Raw genomic sequence first — 20363 nt, 5'->3', positions numbered from 1 at the left:
TTTAGCAGTTCTGTTTACTCCTGCAGGGATCCGCCTAGGTAGGTGTGGATAGGGGCGGGGTAACTTATGAAAGGTGGCCTATAGTAATGGCGGTGACCACCACCACAGCAAGTCTTGCTTGCATAGCTCCCTTCCCTTTGCCGGAACTAGTTGTGCTGTGAATCCGTGTCTGCGGACCACAGTTCTCAGAACTGCAAATATTCTGTTCTTTTGATCCGACACTGCTACTGTTCCACTTCTAGCACTGGGCAGGTGGAGTCGGGGCGAGCTCTGGGAGGGTAGGGAGGGGGCAGCTAGTCTCAGTGCCTAAGGCTTCCCTTCTATGCTCGGCAGTGAGGGCTGAAACCAGCGTTTTCAGCCTTCTTACCTCAGTCTTTGCTCCGAGGTCTCTGCTGTGAGTGTTGGGTTCAGCCGTGTTATATGCTGTCCCCTCCACACTGTGGGCCATAAACGGAGCCCTAGCAGTCTGAGTTCTTCCCTCTCCCACACCTGAAGTAGTTCCAGGATGCAGGGAACTAGGAGCAGTGAGCTAGGTCTGAGTCCCGAGCCCGCGTGACCTTGTCTCTGCACTTCTCCCTTCCTTCCTCCCCCACTATCACAATTTGCCCACCGTCAGGTTATTTCTGTAGTGTGCCTCTTAGTTTTGCTTGTCTGCTGTGTAGGGAGTCGTTTGTGGAGTTATAGTTGTTCGATTTTTTGTAAATTCCAGGGGAGATTCCAGAGGCTCACCTCGCGCCGACATTTTGATGACGTCTCTCACTTTTAATTTCCTTGAAAAGAAGTTTGAAAAATTTAACATCAAGTCTATCAGTCCTTTATGGTTTATTTTTATTCCATCTATTAAAGAAATCTTTTCCTTTCAGAAGATCACTTGAGATAATATCTTGGATTTTTTTCTTGAAGTATTTTCACATTTATGTCTTTGATCTACCTGGAATCTTTTTTTTTTTTTTTTTTTTTTTTTTAATTGGGGAACCGTAGTGTGTTTTTCCCAGGACGCATCAGCTCCATCCAAGTCCTGTTGTTGTCCTTTCCATCTTAGTTGCAGGAAGCACAGCCCACCATCCCTTGCAGGAGTCCAACCGGCACCCTTGTGGTTGAGAGCCCGTGCTCCAACCAACTAAGCCATCTGGCCACCTGGGAGCTCAGCTGCAGCTCATTGACTTCATTCTAGTTTTGGCGGGCACAGCTCACTGGCCCATTTGGGAATCACACCGGCAGCCTCGTGCTCTAACCAACTATTCAGAGGTTGTGCTCTAACCATGAACCACCCGTCCGCCCTACTTGGAATCTATTTTTGTGTATAGTGTCAAAATAGAGGTCTGAGGGTTTGTTTTTTCCCCCCATATTGATAGTTGGTATTCACTAGTGATCTGTAATGCCACCTCTGTCATATATCTAGCTTTTGATTTACATTCATCGTTCTGTTTCCGGACCGTGTTCTGTTCCATCGGTGTATTTGTTGATTCCTGTACCATTACAAAGTTGCTAAATTATAGCAAGTCTAAATTTCCAATTAGGGAAAGTTTCCCCACCTAATTGTTTCCAGATTACTTTAGTTGTTACAGACCTTTTTTTTTCCTATCAATTTTAGGGTTGGCTTATCAAGTTCCAGAAAAATCCTGCTTTAGTTAGGATTCTGATTACATTGAATTCACTAATTTAGGAGAACTGACATCTTGATGCTATTATGTCTTAATTTGTGAATAGAGGATAACTTTCAATTTAATTCAAAGCATCTTTTTTGTCCTTCAGCAGTGTTTCTAATTCTCTCACAAAGGCTTTGAACATCTCTGTTAAATTTATTTCTAGTGCAGCGTCTTCTACAATATTTTAAATTCAAAATTTTTTTCAATTACTACTTCCCAATTGGTTAATGTTGGTGTATAATACTAGATTTATTTTTGTGTGTTGATCACCTGTTAGTCTTGCTGACGTACAGAATAGTTCATCTTTACTTCCTTTTGGATCCATGTGGACAGTCATATCTGCAAATCATTTTTATATCTGTTTTTGGGATGGGAGCTCCTCTGGTATAATATTTAAAATGAACAGTGAAAGAGGCCATCTTTATCTTGTTTCTCACACTAAAGAGCTACCGAAGTTTCATTGTGAAATACTTTGATATGAAATACGACTTTTGCTGTAGGATTTTGATAGATGCCCTTCAAGTTAAGATAGTTACTATCTCTCTTTTTCAGTTTCTTTTATCATGAATGAACATTGATTTTTTTTTTTTATAGAATGTTCTTTGTGTATTGAGATGAGCATGTTGCTTTGTTCCGTTAATCTGAATTTTAATTATGCATTTCCAGATATTGAACCGTATTTGCATTTCTGGAATAGTCAAATTAGTTATAAAATATTAAGTGTTCTTTTCGACACTGCAGAATTTAATTTTAAAATGTTATTTGGGATGTTTTCATATTTAAAATTGGTCTATAATTTTCATTTCTATTTTCTGGGTTTGTTATGAAGGTTATGTGAGCTTCATAAAATGAATTGCATTGGAAATTTTATATTTTTCTATTAAATTAACTGTGTTTTTTTAAGTTTAAAATTTCATACTAATGCATAATGTTCTTATGATTTGGGGGTAGTTGTTCAAGTTTTTAAATTGTTTTATTCTCTCTAATTCTCATTTGGACTATGTAATAACTTCCACTGAAAAATTTGGGAGTAAATGGAACCTGACTGAAAAATTTTGAAAGGGAGTAAACCAAAAACTAGTTCTTTTTCTCACTTTTAACCTTAGCAGCCACTCAGGTATTTGGTCCCTAGGCAACTGCTGACACTAATTCTTGTTATAGTTTTCATTGCTGTTTACCTTTTTCATATAACAATACATCTTCAGTATTATTCCATAATGAGTGATGTTTGTGATTTTTGAAAAATATATCAACATTTATCTTCTTTTTCATTCCTAATAATGTTTATTTCTGCCTTTACTTTTTTTCTTGATCAATCCTGCTAAATGGTTATGTTTTAGGAGTGTCCATTGTTTAAGTCAGGTTTATTGAGGTATAATTGACACAGAGTAAGTTTTACCTTTTTTAGTATGCATTTGAGTTTTGACAGATACTACATACAGTATGTAACCACCAACACAATCAGAATATACAATAATTCTATCAACCCAAAAAATCTCCTTGTACTCCTCAGTCTTTCCCTGTCTCCTACCCTCTGGCAATCACTGATCTGTTTTCCGATCCTATAGTTTTGACTTTTCTAGAATGTTATATATTTGGAATCATATAGAATATAGCCTTTTTTTAATTGAAGTTTTTATTGAGACAGTTGTAGATTCACATGCAGTTGTAACAGGATCCCATGCACCCTTTATCCAGTTTCCCCCAATAGTAAAATTTTGCAGGACTATAATACGTTATCACAACCAGGAACTTAACGTTGGTATCGTCTACTGATCTTATTTAGATTTCTTTACTTGACATTACTGTGTGTGTGTGTGTGTGTGTTTAGTTCTGTACATTTTACTGCACATTTTAATGCACCACCATTGTGAAGATACTGAATAGTTCCATCACCACAAAGATATTTCTGGTTTCCCTTTTATAACCACATTAAACTCGTTGCTAGCTCCCCCACTCCCATCTCTATCCCCCAGCAACCTCTTATCTGCATTTCTAAAAATTTGCCATGTCAAAAATGTTACATAAATGGAATCATTGCAGTATATAACATTTGGGATTGTTTTTTCCACTTAACACAGTTCCCTGGAGACTCATCCAAATCATTCCCTGTATCACTAGTTTGTACCTTTGTACTGCTGAATAGTATTCCATGGTACATACCACAGTTTGTTTAACCATTTACTTGTTGAAGGACATCTGGATTGATTCTAGTTTTTGGTTACAGATAAGATAATCTATGAATATCCTTGTACAGGTTTTTGTATGAACATAACTTTTCATTCCTCTGGGATAATTGCCCAGGAGTGCAGTTGCTGAGTAGTATGGCAATGGCAGGCTTAGTTTTATGAGAAACTACCATAAAGTTTTCTAGAATGTACCATTTTACATTCCCACCAGCAATAAATGAGTAATTGAGTTTCCTGCATTCTTGCCAGCCTCTGGTGGTGTCACTGTTTTTATATTTTAGCCATTCTGATAGATGGATAATAATTTATAATTTTAATTTTTATTTCTATGGTGGCTAAATTCTTTTCATGTGTTTATTTGCCATCTGTAAAGTCTTTTCAGTGAAATATATCTTCATGGTTTTACCCATTTTTGAATGGATTATTTCTTTACTGTTGAGTTTGAGAGCTTTTTATATATTATAGATACTAGTCCTTTGTTGGCTATGTGATTTGCAAATGTTTTCTGTTATTAATAGTATGTAGCTTGTCTTTCATTATTTTTACACGAGCTTTTATAGCACAAAAATTTTTAATTTTGATGAGGGTCCAGTTTATCAATTTTTCTTTTTAGGAATTGTGCTTTTAGTGTCAAGAATTCTTTGCCTAGACATAGGTCTTGGAGATTTTCTTGTTTTTTTCCTAAAAGTTTTATAGTTTTACATTGTACATTTAAGTCCATAATGCTTTTTGAGTTAATTTTTGTGGAAGGTCAGAGGTATAGGTTGGTTTATTATTTTGTTCTATAGTTGCTCAATTGCTCCGGCACCATTTGTTGAAAAGGCTGTCTTCCCTCATTGCACTGCTTTTGCAACTTTTTAAAAAATTTGAAGTATATTTGTGTGGATATACTTCTGGGCTCTCTATTCTTTACCACTGATCTTTGTGTCTACAGCTCCACTAAGACCATATTGTCTTGATTACTATAGCTATGTAATAAGCCTTAATATCACATAGAACAGGGGTGTCCAAACTGCGACCCGTGGGCCAACTGTGGCCCGCAATCCATTTTTAATTGGCCCACAGCAAATTCCAAAAATATATTTAGTTTACTTAAATAAACCAGGTGAGGCAATACGTGCTTCACCTCGCGTGAGTGGCTCGGCTGTTTTTGTGTTTTACCGCATATGGCCCTTGGTGAAAAACGTTGAGAAAAGTTTGGACACCCCTGACATAGAATGATTCTTCCCACTTTATTCTTCAAGATTACTTTAGCTATTCTAGGGCCTTTACCTGTTTATATAAATTTTGGATTAGCTTGTCTCTGTCTCTACAAAACAATCTTGCTGACATTTTCATAAGAATTTTATTAAACCTATAGAACAGTTTGGGGAAGATTGACATTTACTCTATTGGATCTTCCAATGTATGTCCCTTCATTTATTTAGGCCTTCTTTGATTTCTTCGGTCAGTATTTGGTAATTTTCAACATACAGGTCTTACAAATCTTTTATTAGATTTACACCTAAGTATTTTATGTCATTTGCAAATACAGAAATTTTTATTTCTGCATTTCCAATCTGTATGACAATTTCTTTTTCTTGCCTTGTTGCAGTGGCTAGAACTTCCAGTATTGTGTTGCATAAGAGTGATAAGAATGGACATCCTTGCTTTGCTCCTAATGTTAGGGAAAAGATTCAGTCTTTTGCCACTAACTGTAATGTTAGCTATAGGTTTTTTAATAGGTGCTCTTTATCTTTTCCATAGTTGAGGTAGTTCCCCTCTGTAACATGCTGAGAATTTTTGTTGTAAATGGATGTTAGGTTTTTTACAAATTCTTTTTTTATATCAATTATATGATGTGATTTTTCTTTAGCTGTTGATAGGGAAGCTAGATGGATTGATTGTCAAATGTTGAACCACCCTTGCATACCTAGAATAATATCCATTTGGTCATGATGTATATATTTCTTTTTATACATTGTTGGATTCAATTTGTTGATATTTTGTTCAGGAATTTTGTGTTTAAGGTCATGAGAGATATTGGTATATAGTATTTTTTTTTAATTATTTTATGTGCTTTTGTTATCAGGGTAACCCTGGCTTCATAAAATGAGTTGGTAAGTGTTCCCTTCTCTTCTGTTTTCTGGACAAGATTGTGTAAAATTGGTGTTAATTCCTTTTTTTATCATTTAAAAAATTTTAAAAATTTAGTTGTAGTAAAATACACATAAAAGTTACCATCTTAATCATTTTTAAAAAAAATTGTGGTAAAGTACGCATTACATAAAATTTGCTGTCTTAACCATTTTTAAGTGTGTAGGTCAGAAGTGTTAAGTATATTCACACTGCTGTGCAACAGATCTCCACAACAGTTTTCATCTTGTAAAACTGGACATCTATGCCCATTAAACATCAGCTCCCCATGACTTACTTTCTGCAGCCCTTTGTAAGCACTTGGCAGTCATCATTCTACTTTCTGTCTCTATGAATTTGATACCTTATACAAATAGAATCATACAGTATTCATCTTTTTGTGACTGACTTATTTCACTTAGTTTAATTCTCTCAAGTTTTAACCACATTTGTTTATCCATTCAGCCACCAATAGACATTTGGGTTGCTTCCACCTCTGTGCTGTTATGAACAGTGTTACTGTGAACATGGGTGTGCAGATATCTCTTCTAGACCCAGCTTTTTAATTCTTTTGAATCCCAGAAGTGGGATTTCTGGATTATATGGTAATTCTATTTTTAATGTTTGAAGAATAGCAATACCGTTTTCCATAGTAGTTGCATCCTTTTGCAGTCGCACCAATAGTAGAAAAGAGTTCCAATTTTTCCACCAACCAACATTTGTTAGTTTGTGTCTTTTTGATAGTAAGCCATCCTAATGGGTATGAGATGGTCGTATCTCATTGTGGGTTTAATTTCTAGTTCTTTGATAATTAATCAAATATTTTGAACATCTTTTTATATGCTTTTTGGCCATTTATGTGTCATCTTTGGAGAAATATCTATTGAAGTCCTTTGCCCATTTTTAAATCAGTTTTAAAAAAAATTTGTTGTTGTTGAGGTGTAGGATTTCTTTATAAATCCTAGATATTAACCCCTTGTCAGATAAATGATTTACAGATATTTTCTCTCATTCTATAGGTTGCTTTTTTGCTCTGTTCATTGTATATTTTGATGTACAAAAGTTTTTTAAGTTTGATGTAGTCTCATTTGTCTATTTATGATTTTGTTGCCTGTGCTTTTGGTATAACATTCAAGAAATCATTGCCAAATTCAATGTCATGAAGCTTTTCCCATTTTCTTCTAGGACTTTTATAGTTTGGGGTCTTACATTTAGATCTTTAATGTATTTCAATTTAATTTTTGTATATAGTATAAGGTAAGGGTCCACCTTCATTTTTTTGCATGTGGATATCCAGTTTTCCCAGCACTGTTTATTGGAGAAACTGTCCTTTTCCTAGTGAGTGGTCTTGGCAACTTTGTTGATGATCATTTGACCAGGTACATGAGGTTTTATTTCTGGCGTCACTATTCTGTTTCCTTGATCTGTATCCTGTCTGTCTTTATGCCAGTATCACACGGTTTTGATTATTGTAGCTTTGCAATATGTTTTGAATTAAGGAAGTGTGAGTCCTCTAATTTTATTCTTCATTTTCAAAATTGTTTTGGCTATTCAGGGTTCTTTGAGATTCCATATGAAATTGAGGATGATTTTTCCTATTTCTGAAAAAAAAAAGTGCTTTGAGAATTTGGTAGGGATTACATTGAATATGTAGATTGCTTTGGGTAGTTTAGACATCTGAATAATATTAAATATTCCAAACCATCAACATGAAATGTCTTTCCATTTATTTGTCTTCTTTAATTTCTTTCAGCAGTGTTTTGTGGTTTTTAGTGTTGTTTTCCTTTTTTAAAAACCATTGATTTCTGCTTTTTTTTTTTTTAATTTCTTTTCTTTTGCTTGATGTGCTCTTCTTTTTTGTAGTTTTAGAGGTGGGAATGTAGATTATTGACTTGAGACTTTTCCTAATGAACATTTAGTGCTATAAATTTCACTCTCAGCAGTGCTGGCATTCCACATGTCGTGATATATTTTTATTTTCATTCATTTCTGTGTTTTGTTTTTTTTAGAAAAGATTGTTTTATTTGAGTCTTTCTGTTTGACCTAGGGATTATTTAGAAATTTAACTACAAGTGTTTAGGAATTTTCTTGTTATCTTTCTGTTACTGATTTCTACTTTGATTCCATTATGGTTAGAGAACATACTCGGTGTAATATCAATTCTTTTAAACTTGTTAGTTTATTTTATGGCCTATCTTGATTATTGTTCTATGTGTGGTTTCAGAAAAATGTGTATTCTGCTGTTGTTGGGCGGAGTGTTCTATACATGTAAATTGGATACTGTTGATTGATTACTTTATTCAAATCTCTATTCTTGCTGATTTTTCTGCCTGGTAGTTCTGTCCTTTGCTGAAAGGAGGTATAGACAGCCTTTTGAATCTGGTTTCTGTTACTTAGCATAATGCATTTGAGATTCACCTATCAATCACTAGTGATTGATATCACTAGTGTATCACTAGTGAGATCCTTTTTACTGTTCAGTAATATTCTTTTATATAGATGTAACAGTTTATTTAGCCATTCATCAACTGAAGTACATTTGTGTTTCCAATGTTTTAGCAATTTATTAAGAAAGTTATGATAAACAGTTACCTACAAGTTTCTGTGTGAATATAAGTTCTTAATTCTCTTGGGCAAAATATCTAGAAGCAGAAAGATTGAGTTATATGGGAAATGTATGTTTAACTTGCCAAGCTGTTTTTCAAAGTGGCCGCACCATTTTGCTTTGCGACCAGCAACATGTGAGAGTTCCTGTTGCTCCACATCCTCATCACCACTTGGAATTTTCAGTATTTTTGTTTCTGTTTTTAATTTTAGTCATTCTAATAGACATATAGTGGTTGTAACTTGAATTTCCCTAGTGGCTAATGATGTTGAGCATCTTCTCATGAGCTTATTTACTGTTCAAATATCGTCTTTGGTAAAGTAGACATGTAAAATCTTTTGCCCATTTTTGTACTTTGTTATCTTATTATTGAGTTTTGAGAGTTCTGTATATATTCTAGATATGTGTCCCTTACCAGATACGTGTGCTATCAATACTTTCTCTCATTTGGGATTGCCATGTCATTCTTTTAATAGTTTCTTTCAAATAGCAGAAGTTTTAAATTTTAATGACATTCAACTTAATTGATTTTTTTTTTCTTTTATGTATTGCACTTTTGTTGTCATATCTAAGAATTATTTGACCAAACCAAGATTACAGAGGTTTTCTTAAATGTTTTCTGGACATTTTATAGTTTTAGATTTTACAATTAAGCTTATAATTCATTTGAGTTAATTTTTGTATATGGTGTAGGCTATGGATTAAGTTTTTTTCTTTAATTTTGACATATGGGTGCCCGTTCTAGCAGTATTCATTGATAAGACTATCCTTTTTCTATTGTATTGATTTAATACCTTTATTGAAAATTAATTAACCATGTATGTAGACTCTATTTCTGGATTTGCTGTTCTTTTCCATTGATCTACGTGTCTATCCTTTTGCCAGTATCACACTGTCTTGATTATTGTAGCTTTTTAGTAGGTTTTGAATTTCAGTTAGTGTGGGTCCTCCAACTTTGATCTTCTTTTTTGAAGTTATTTTGGCTATTCTAGTTCCTTGGCCTTTATATATAAATATATATATATAAGCTTATTGAATTATAGAAGAAAAAATTCTGCTGGGATTTTGATTTGGATTGTGTTGAATCTGTAGAATAATTTGGGTAGAATTCACATTGTAATAACATTGAGTCTTCTGTCCATGAATCCATGTGTCTCTCCATTTACTTAAGTCTTCTTTGATTTCTTTCAGAAATTGGTGTTTTGTGTTTTTCCACATAGCTCCTGCATATTTTACATTTTTACTTGATTTCCTGTATCTTGGTCGTGTTATAATAGTATTGTTTTTTTATTTCTATTTTTAATTGTTCATTGCTAGGCATAGAAATACAATTGATTTTTGTATATTGACCTTATATTCTACAACCTTGCTAAACTATTAGTTCTAGTAGTTATTTTGTAGATTCATTGTAGACAATCACATTGTCTATGACAAGGCACAATATTTATCTTCTTTTCCAATCTACATGACTTATATTCTTTTCTTTTTTTTCCTTTTTCTTTTCTTCATCTCTTGAGAGACTCCTATAGTTTTTCTTAGTGTGTCAATATAGTGAAATATATTGACTGATTTTTTTAAAATGTTTAACCAGCCTTAAATTTCCAGGACAAATTGCACTTTTTTATACTGTATTATCTTCTTAATATGTTGGTGGGTTTCATTTGCTAATATTTTGTTGATGATTTTTGTACCTATGTTCATGAAGGATGTTGATCTGTTATTTTGTTTTCTTGTAATGTCTTTGTCTTGTTTCAATATTAGGATAGTGTTGGCTTCATAAAATGAGTTAGTGAGTGTTCTCTCCTCCTTTCTAAGAATTTGTATAGAATTAATATTTTTTTCTTAAATGTTTTGTAGACTTTGTCAGTGAAGCCATCTATGTCTAATGATTTGTTTGCTGGAGATTTTAACAGTGATTCAATTTATTGAATAGATGTAGCTTGATTCGAGTTATCTGTTCTTTAAATGAGCTTTGGTAGTTTGTGTCTTTGAAGAAATTTATCAATTTCACCTTAGTCATTGAATTTATGGTTATAGAGTTGTTTATAATGTTCACTTATTATGAAAACCTTTAGAGTCCATAGGGTCTGTAGTGATGTTTCCTCAGTTAGTCCTGATACCAGTATCTTCTTTTCTTGATCAGTCTGACTAGAGGTTTTCCAAATTTACTAACCTTAGGAACCAGCTTTGGGTTTTGTGGGTTTTCTATTATTTTTCTGAATTCTATTTCATTGATTTCTGCTTGTATTTTTATTAGTTTATTCCTTCTTGTTGCTTTGAGTTTAATTTGCTCATATTTTTCTGGTTTCTTAGAGTGAAAACTTAGATCGTTGATTTGAGATCTTTTCTCTTTTAAACATTTAATTACATAATTTTCTGTCTAAATACTGCTTTAGCTATATTCTGTAATTTTTGCTGTATTATTTTTTCATTTTCTTTGAATTCAGGATATTTTCTAATTTTCCTTGTGACTTCCTCTTTAACCATAGGTTATTTACAAGTGTGTTGTATATTTTCCAAATACTTGAGGATTTTCCAGTTATTTTTCTGTTAATGACTTTTAGCTTAATTTCATTATAGTCAGAAAACATACTTTATGTTATTTCAGTTCTTTTAAACCTGTTGAGGTATGTTTTTGGCCTAGAATGTGGTCTTTCTTGGTCAATATTTCATATATACTAGAAAAAAGTGTGCATTCTGATGTTGTTAGGGAGTATATTTTATACATGTCAGTTAGGTCAAATTTTTAGTGTTATTCAGGTATTTTATGTTGTTAACAATTTTCTGTCTGTTTGTTCTATTACTGAGAAAGGAGTGTTGAAGTCTCTAAATATAGTTGGGGATGTGTCTATTTTTACTTTCAGCTCTCTCAGTTTTTGCTTTATTATCTTGAAGCTCTGTTGTTAGATGTATGTGCGTTGAAGATTATGTCTTCTTGTTTGAGCTTACCTCTCTGTCTAATGGTTTTGCAATTGTCTCTCACAGACTCTCTAGACTCCCAGTCTAGAACTGTCTCTTGTAATGGATTTTGGAGAACCTGTCCCACAAAAATTACAGAATTAATACAGATCTAGTCACCTGGGCAGCAAGTGATTTGATTCCATTCTTGGTGGTAGAGCTCTCTTTTTACTTCTTTTATTTAGACGCTTTGCTCCAAAGAGGAGCCCCAGACAGTGGATCTACAGCAGTTTTTTTGCATTCTTATATCATGCCTGGCCTCACATCACCCCCTTCCCAACCCTACTCCTGCTTCAGTCAGTGAACCTGGCTTGAGTTCCCCTCTCTCCCATACAGCACTTTTTATCCCTTTTGCCTCACAGGACCTTAACTCCAGACTGCTACTGCCTGCTTTGGATTTGGAATCTAGCGGTCCTGTGGTTTCTTTGTTGTATGCTTTGTATTTCTGTTTAGTTTCTGGTCCATGGAGATGTTTATTATTTTTGAGCCTGGACTGTCTCCTTAGAATTCAACCTTTCACATTTTATCCATTTTTAATCAGTGTTGAGAGCAGAAGTGCATTAAAATGTGAATTTATGGAGCCATTTTGACCAAAGTCTTAATCATATTGATAAATGTAGATTAAATCATTCTTTAATGTGTGGTATTCTAGTACATGAATAAATCACATTCTATTTATCCATTCACTAGGTAATTTTGATAGGACTTGAATTTAAGAAATGGTGAGTTGAAAAAAAATTCTGTGACTTAAGCCTTGGTGAAAAACTACATGAAAAATACTAAGTTCAATTCAAGATACTTTGCTATATGTGAATGGTGAGAATAAATTATTCTGGAGGTAACAGAAATGCAGAAGTTTGAGGAAGGCAAGTGGGAAACATCTACGGCTTAAGCTAAGTAAGAAAATTAAATCTGTGATGAAAGATCATGAAGAGAAAAGGGAGGAGAATGCAGGAATTAATTTTAAGGACTACCCAAGTGTAGATGGTAAGAAGAAGAATGAGAACCAATAAAGAGAGATTGAAAGGGGGCATTTGAAATGTAGAAATGAGAAGAGAATTTATAGAACAGTATTCATTATTGCAGCAAATCATAAAGATGATCAGAACTAAGAAAGACTGATGGTCTAAAAATAAGATTTGAGTTCTACTTTCTCCCCTTCCATTCACTAGCTATTTAAACTTTGGGCTAACAAACTGGACCTCAATTACTGTACCTATAATATATATAATAGATGATCTCTGAGGTCTTTCTGCCATTGAAATGTGATGTTTATGTGTTTTAATAAATAGGATATTGGTGACTTTGAGAAAACTGTTTCAGTAGAATGTAACCTCCCAGTTGTAAAATGTTAAGGAGATTTTTTAATATGCCATGATATGATGCCATATCAAAATCAGAAAAAAGCATACTATAAACAAGAAAGATTAACAGCAATTAGATGTTTGGAATATGTTTTTGAATCCTTCATGATGCCTTGGGAAACAAAGTTAACTAAATGAATGTTTTTCTTCTAGTTATACTTCAATGATTTGGTTCATCCAAGTGAATCATCAGAGATTTTTCATGTTTTATTTGTTACATTCCTTAAAGAGACAGGTATATGTATTAGGGATTTATTTTGGAATAAGATAGCTTTATTCAGAATAAGGACTCCAGTTGATTCAATATGGGTCTGTGTTTGAGGAACAATAGATTACCAGAATTGTTAGCGCAAGGCTAATATGTAAGCCACTTGTGAGTACACCTCTAGGCAAGTTGTAAGGGATAGATAGATAAATCACCTCCAGGATATGTTTAATCCCACTGTGGTATAGGCACCTCCATAAAATATAAATCCCACCATTTTTCTTTAGGATGCTCCTCGAAATTGTAAGCTTTTTTTATGCATTTGGAGACATGAGGTCCAAATATGGATGCTTTCTGCCACCTAAAAGCCCCTGGTTCTATGTCTACTTTAGTTTTCCAGTTTCCTAAAAGTTATGTAAAATATTTAATGTTTGTGTTACTTAGTTAAGATAGTTTATAAGGCTATTCAGAGCTGAGACTGAGTTAACCTTTGTCTCTGACCATCTTGGGGTTTTGGTTTTTATCATAAATTCACCCTCAGATTAGGATTCATAGCAGGAACCTGCAGTCTTTTTCAAGTAGGTGCCAAGTCTATGTTTATCCTGGGGTCATAGACCTATTACTGAATTATGATTGAGGAAATGTTTTCAGGTATCTTAGGAATCAAGAGTGAAAATGAGCATATCTCCTCCAACTTGATCGTCATGCTACTAAAGTCGGCTTATGTGTCTGTCACACTCGGCAGGTACGCCGTGGACCAGGAGCCCCTAGTGTGTGAAGACTTGCTTATGTCTACTGGGAGTTTAGCTACCATGACTCTCATAGGGATAGCTTCATACTCTATTCACCTTTTGTTAGCGCCACCTTCAACCCCACTTTACTAGTAGTGTGGTTGTTGACTGGTCATGAATCAAAGATCCTTAAAGTGGAAAGTAGCTTTTCTCACAGTGGATGTTTTTATTTAATAGGAAGATTTAAAAAAAAAAAAATACAATGCCAGTTTGCCTGTGGGTTGTGTTCTTCACAAGATGGCATTAGCATTTGCTTTCCGCTTCTCATTCTCAGTTGCCCATACGGCCATGCTGGCCTTTATGCTGTGTGTAGTAAATTTTGTTTCTCTTGTGATTGTTCATTTTCTGTTAGAATATCATGGTGTTCAGAACTTCTGAACACAAGTACTATACGTGTGTGTGTGTGTGTATATATATATATATGTTACATTTTAGCATTTCATTATTGTAACACATCCTTGTCAATAATGTCTTCCAATGTAGGTTTATGACATTTTGCCCACTTCAGAAGTGAGACCTTCAAATATTGAATATTTTTAAGTAATCAGATGGAAGTACTGATTGGTGAGAATATAAATTGAGATTATTAGTTTTGAAGAATATTTATCCATCAGAAATCATTTGCCTCTTAAGACTATAGCTTTGGGGCTGATGCTAAGAAAATACCAGATGATATAGAGTATGCATATATAGTTCAGTATGGATGGATTTTTACATAATGAGTAAAGTATCTAAGCAGGAAGACTAGAAAGAAATTGGTTTCTCACATTTACTGGGCACTTCGTAAAATCATGATTTCTTATATTACTGATTTGCCCTGCTTAAAGATTATCCAAAATAAGATAATCAGGAATAAACGTATTATCTTGAAATCATGATTTTTACTCACGTAACTTTTAGGGGAACATATTCAGTGTGTGAAGTGAGTCACAATATAAAGAGTGAATATTTGTGATAGCCCATATCCAAACTTTTATCCACATACAAAAGTCTGCTGGCTTTTACTGAAAATTAGTAAGCAAACATTGATTTTTAAATCTAAACAAGTAGAAAAGCAGGTGCTAAAAGTGGTAATGTTGACGGCACAAAATAAGTTTGGAAAGGTATGAAGGAACCAAACATGAAGGACCTTTTATAGTCATTGTATTATTTTTCTGTTGGTGCTGTAGCAAGATACCATAAACTTAGTGGCTTAAAACAATACTTACTTATTATATCACAGCTTCTGTTGGTCAGAAGTTTGGCAAAGCGTGGCTCAACTGGCTTTTCTGCTTGGGATCTCACAAAGCCAAACTCAGGGGGTCAGTAGGGCTGTGTTCCTTATTGGATCTAGAAAAGAATCACCTTGCAGGCTCATTCATAATGGTGGCAGAATTCAGTTTTTTCTCATTCTTTCCACGTGGCCTCCTTCCTCTTCAAGCTAGCGATAGTACTATGTCATGTCCTTCTCATGCTTGGAATCTCTCTGACTTACTCTTTTGCCACTAGCTTTAGAAGCCTCCGCTTTTAAGGGCTCGTATGATAAAATTAAGCCCATCCAGTTAATCTCCCTGTTTTAAGGCCATTTAATATAATACAATCTTGAGAATAACACCAGTGGATGAAGATCATGGGGGCCAGAATTCTGCCTACCACAATCATGGTAAAGAGTTAGGGCTTGGGCCGGCCGGGTGGCTCAGGTGGTTGGAGCCCCGTGCTCCTAACGCTGAAGGCTATCGGTTCGATTCCCACATGGGCCAGTGGGCTCTCAACCACAAGGTAGCCGGTTCTACTCCTCGACTCCCGCAAGGGATGGTGGGCTCTGCCCCCTGCAACTAAGATTGAACACGACACCTTGAGTTGAGCTGACGCTGAACTCCCTGGTGGCTCAGTTGGTTGGAGCGCGTCCTTTCAACCACAAGGTTGCCAGTTTTACTCCTCGACTCCCACAAGGGATGGTGGGCTGCGCCCCCTGCAACTGACAACAGCAACCGGACCTGGAGCTGAGCTGCGCCCTCCACGACTACGATTGAAAGGACAACAACTTGACTTGGAAAATATCCTGGAAGTACATACTGTTCCCCTTCCCCAATTTAAGAAAAAAAAAAATCTTAAAAAAAAGTTAGGGCTTTATTCTGATGGGTCTTGTGTGATTTTAAGTAGAGGAGAGATGTGGTCATATTTGTGTTTTATATGTAACAGTCACTTTGGTTGTAATATAGACAAGGGTCACAGGCTTGGGGCCCAACCTGAAGTCATGGGAAACCATTTCAAGGAGTATAATTTGGGATTCAGTTATAGATAATAGAAGCCACAGTAGCTATTTTAAGAAGAAAGGAATTTAATACAGGGAATAAGGTGCTTACAAAATCTTTGGAAGGGCTGTTTCTCTAGGATTGCCTCTAGAATGGTACCACAGAACTGGCCCACTACGGGCACTGCTACTTCTGCTAGAATCATATGAGGGGAGACTCAGGAAGCTGCTTTCCCTGGTGCTGTATAACACCACCTTAGCTGGGATCTAGACATCGTCAAGCTGCTGCCAGAGGTGTTGCCTCCAGGAACACACTGCTTGAACTGAAATCTGGTAGTTAGGAAGCCTCTGCCCAACTTGTTCCTGCTAGATCCACGGTTTCTGTCCCCTGGACTGTTGAATGTGATTGATAGAAGCTAAAACTCTTACCTGCAAAGGAGTGTGGGAAATTTAGTTTTCAGTTCTAGTCTTTGCGAAGGCATTCTGGGAAGAAGTTGGAACAGAATAATGAGGAAGCTCTTCCAGCTTATGCATCCTTGGGGCTTACCATTAGTTCAGATATTTAGTTCCTTTTCAAAGATGATTGCAATAAGGTTATTCCCTCTGTTGGCCCGAGAAGAATATACCTACCAAAAAGGACTCCTCGTAGTTAATTGGACTCAGTTATAACCAGAGTCTAGCAGTCATTGTTTATAGAGGCCTCTCATGCATGCTGCATTTCAGGAAAAAGCCACATATTGGGCTGCCAAGATCCCTGCAGTGCGCCTGCTCTCTGAGTTGACCCTAAAAAGAGAGTTCCTAGGATTGCAGTTCAACCAATAGGACTAAGACCTCCCGTGTCCAGTTGGAGCTGCATAGCTATCTACATCTTCCCTGACCAATCAGAGTGACCCCATTCTGACCAATCAGTATGGTGCTATTTGGACCAGAGTGAGGATTTGGAGTCCTCATTTGCATAGAAATGGACCAATGAGGGACTGAATGTGGACACTCTTCTCTATATAAGCCAGCTTCACCTCTGCCTCAATGGGTTGCACTTTCAGTTTCCCTGGCTAGAGCTGGAACACTGGATGGAACACTGGAGCTGGAGCCGAACACTTGAACTGCCTATTCCAAGCCACTTCTTCTGAGCCACCTCGTCTGAGCCACTTCAACGAAGCTGTTTCACATCTGAGCTCTTACAGCCATGCTGTTTCACAACTGTGGTGTTTTCACTGAGTAAACTCTCCTGTTTCACTACACCGCAAACTGGGGACTCCTGTTGGTGTTTAATTAGTGGCCATGACCTTTGGTTGACACCTGTCTTCTGTTAGTTGCTGCTGGTGATTTTTTTAACCCTTTAAAAAAATACTGTTTTTGGCTAAGTCCTGCAAGACGATGGTTCTGTAATCTGTTTCATCATACCACCACCTTCTCCAAGGAGTTCGACCAAAATACATTTCCGTTGTATATTTTCTAAGGGGTGTATGTGTTTTAATAATGTAAGTGCCAGAACAACAGAAATGTAATGTTGATATTTTTAATTTGTATATGAATTTATAATTTGCAAAGTGCTTACTCATCTATTATTTTATATAATTCTTGTAACTGTCTTATAAGGTAGGAAGGATAGAACTTATTATCCCAATTTTACTAATAAGGAAACATCCAAAGGATTGAGTGTTTCCAAGTCACACGGCTAATTAAGTACAAGGTAGAGTCAAGACTCTGATGTCAAATCTCCTGACTCAAACACCACTGCTGTTTTACCATACATACCTTGTTACTGCCATTAATGGAAATGATTACCTCCATCTGTGATCACAGACATCTTACTATGTCTTTAATATTCCTATCAACCTTATTATAACATTGATTTAACCGGGGTAAAACCAAAAGTAGGGTGGGGAATAATTTTATGTGACCACTGTATTCTGATCATGAATTAACCTTGTGTGCCTTGGTTATGATAAAGCTAATATCAGATCTTTTTAGCATTTTTCCCCTCTGGTTTGTAGGAAACTGCTCCGCTCCCTCAATAAAATCAGACCTAGATCCTCCAAGGCTGATAGTGGAGACAAGCTTTTCCACATGGGAAGATTGACCTTGTGGGCCCTAATCTCCCCTATAATTCACTTTGCTCTTGGTTTCTTTTGCTCTTTACTTGATCAAGGAACTTGTATCCCTCATTTACCACTTTTTTTAAATAAGAATTTATTTTTGACTCTTCCACAGATTCCATGTATTGTAGCTGACAAGACTAGGCTGGAATATTCTAACAAGGCATCACTGAAAAAGTTGGGTTAATAACTAACATACAACCAGATGTTTTTGTTTATAAGTTATGGCTTCTCCAGAGCTCAGGAACTGCTGACGTACTTCCAGCTTCCCATCTGTTATCAAGGAACATGTGCTTAGATCTCTCTCTGCTCCTCTTGATGATGGTACCCAAGAAAGCAAGTTCTATAAGTTTGAGTTCTCTCTATAATCTTTGTAGTGTCTACTTTTCTAGGTTCTATTTTCCTATCTCAGCCTATTCTTATTTAATGATTAACAGCAACCATGGTGACCATCTTTAGGAGAAATGTTTTTCCTATCCACAAGGATATGGTTTTACTGTGTTCTTAAAAGGGCAACTGTATCAGATCACCTATTCCACAATAATCATCAGCTAGATAGAATATTAGAATAGGATATTAGAAAGATGTTGAGTATAGCAGTGTAATGTACCAGTAGTTCTGAAAAAAGTCCATAGTTCAGTTGCTAGTAGCTTAAGCTGACACTGTCTTTTTATCCTTCTAGGTATCATGAATTGATCACAAAATATGGAAAGTTGGAGCCTTTGGCAGAAGTGGATCTAAGACCCCAGAGCAGTGCCAAAGTAGAAGTCCACTTTAACGATCAGGTGGAAGAAATGAGCATTCGTCTGGACCAAACCGTTGCAGAACTAAAGAAACAATTAAAAACTCTAGTGCAGTTACCCACAAGCAACATGCTTCTCTACTATTTTGACCACGAGGCACCCTTTGGCCCAGAGGAAATGAAATATAGCTCTCGGGCATTGCATTCCTTTGGCATTAGGGATGGAGATAAAATTTATGTGGAATCCAAAACAAAATAACCTCTACCAGACTTGTAAAAAATACACACATAAGGACTTCTTGCAGGGCATTTGTTTCCATATGGTTTTCTTTAGGAGGGAGAAGATTATTTTTATTTTGTTTTATTTTATTTAGGTTTGGGGGAGGTTGTATATTTTTCCCCTAGAATGGGTAGGGGGCTGTTTTTGGTATTTTTTTTTTTTTACCAAGACTTCTTCAACTCAGTCAGCAGAATTGGCTACATCTCTAGTTCGTGTCTCCTCCCTCATGAAAAATGACTAAGAAATCACCGTCTTCTTACTGTGCTCACTGGGATTTGCGTCCTGCTTAGTTATCATTATCATTTAGGTATACTTGTGAAGATAGCATGAACAGTGCATCCCCTTTAGGAGGGAATCTTACAGTATTTAAATCAGGACACAAGGATCTTTACAAGAAGGGCCAGCACTTTTCTCTCCCAATTCCTCTTTTTCAGTCCCACTTCCTCCTTTTTTTTGGTTCAGTTTTTCATTTCGACTTGTGTCAGCACATATTTACCAATAGTTTTATTCTGTCTGTAATTCTTATTTCTCAACTTGGGTAATGTTTTTCTTGATTTTTCCCTTTTGAAATAATTTAAAATGTTTTAACCATTTTCAACCTGATTCTGATCTCCGGTACTCAGTTGGAACCTATAACTCGGTTAGGAATTTGAAGAAGAGTAAATGGAGAGTTAAAACTCTAGGAAAACTTGCTGTTTTTCTGGAAGCATAGGCAGAGCAGTCTGATGTCTTTTTATGTAACTATCTGACTTTTAATGTTCCTTGCACATTGCATCAACCATTACTTCCATAACATGAAATACGCCGGATTCCAGAGTTCTTTTATTTTTGCTTATTTTGTTGTATTTCCTCACATCTGTCTATCGTTTTCATTACTTTAAACTATTGGGAATAGAGGCCTGAGGTTATGAAGAATCCAATGGAGTAATGGATATACGTGCCAGGAGAGTTGAGAATTATCTAATAAACTATCTGTAGTGTGTGTGAAGGAGTGAAGTGGGGAGAATATGGGAAAGTGGTGTGATTTCTCTGCTGTGTCATCTTTGAAGCCCTTGCTCTGGCACTTTGCATTAAAAGTGGGAAATTTTTATCAAAGGGTACTTTGATTCCTAGTTCTTCCCTGGAACTTTGTG

At 35.7% G+C, this 20363-nt stretch overlaps 1 protein-coding gene across 2 annotated transcripts in view; it reads left to right on the top strand.

Annotated features, from left to right (window-relative positions):
- Window positions 1-19529, top strand: part of TBCEL (tubulin folding cofactor E like) — an 83397-nt gene extending 63868 nt beyond the window's left edge. The window contains exon 8 of one of the 2 annotated variants that reach the window (XM_033097892.1): window positions 18891-19529. In XM_033097892.1, coding sequence (XP_032953783.1) covers window positions 18891-19209 — 319 coding nt within the window. In that variant the 3' untranslated portion in view covers window positions 19210-19529. The remainder of the gene's footprint in view (window positions 1-18890) is intronic. The other variant, XM_033097893.1, reaches the window with a different exon arrangement.
- Window positions 19530-20363: the final 834 nt, after the last annotated feature.

The sequence above is a fragment of the Rhinolophus ferrumequinum genome, chromosome 25 (genome assembly GCF_004115265.2).
Source record: "Rhinolophus ferrumequinum isolate MPI-CBG mRhiFer1 chromosome 25, mRhiFer1_v1.p, whole genome shotgun sequence".
NCBI classification, from domain to species: Eukaryota; Metazoa; Chordata; class Mammalia; order Chiroptera; family Rhinolophidae; genus Rhinolophus; species Rhinolophus ferrumequinum.
The sequence above is the reverse complement of the archived record's forward strand: the minus strand, read 5'-3'. Positions and strand labels throughout refer to the sequence as shown.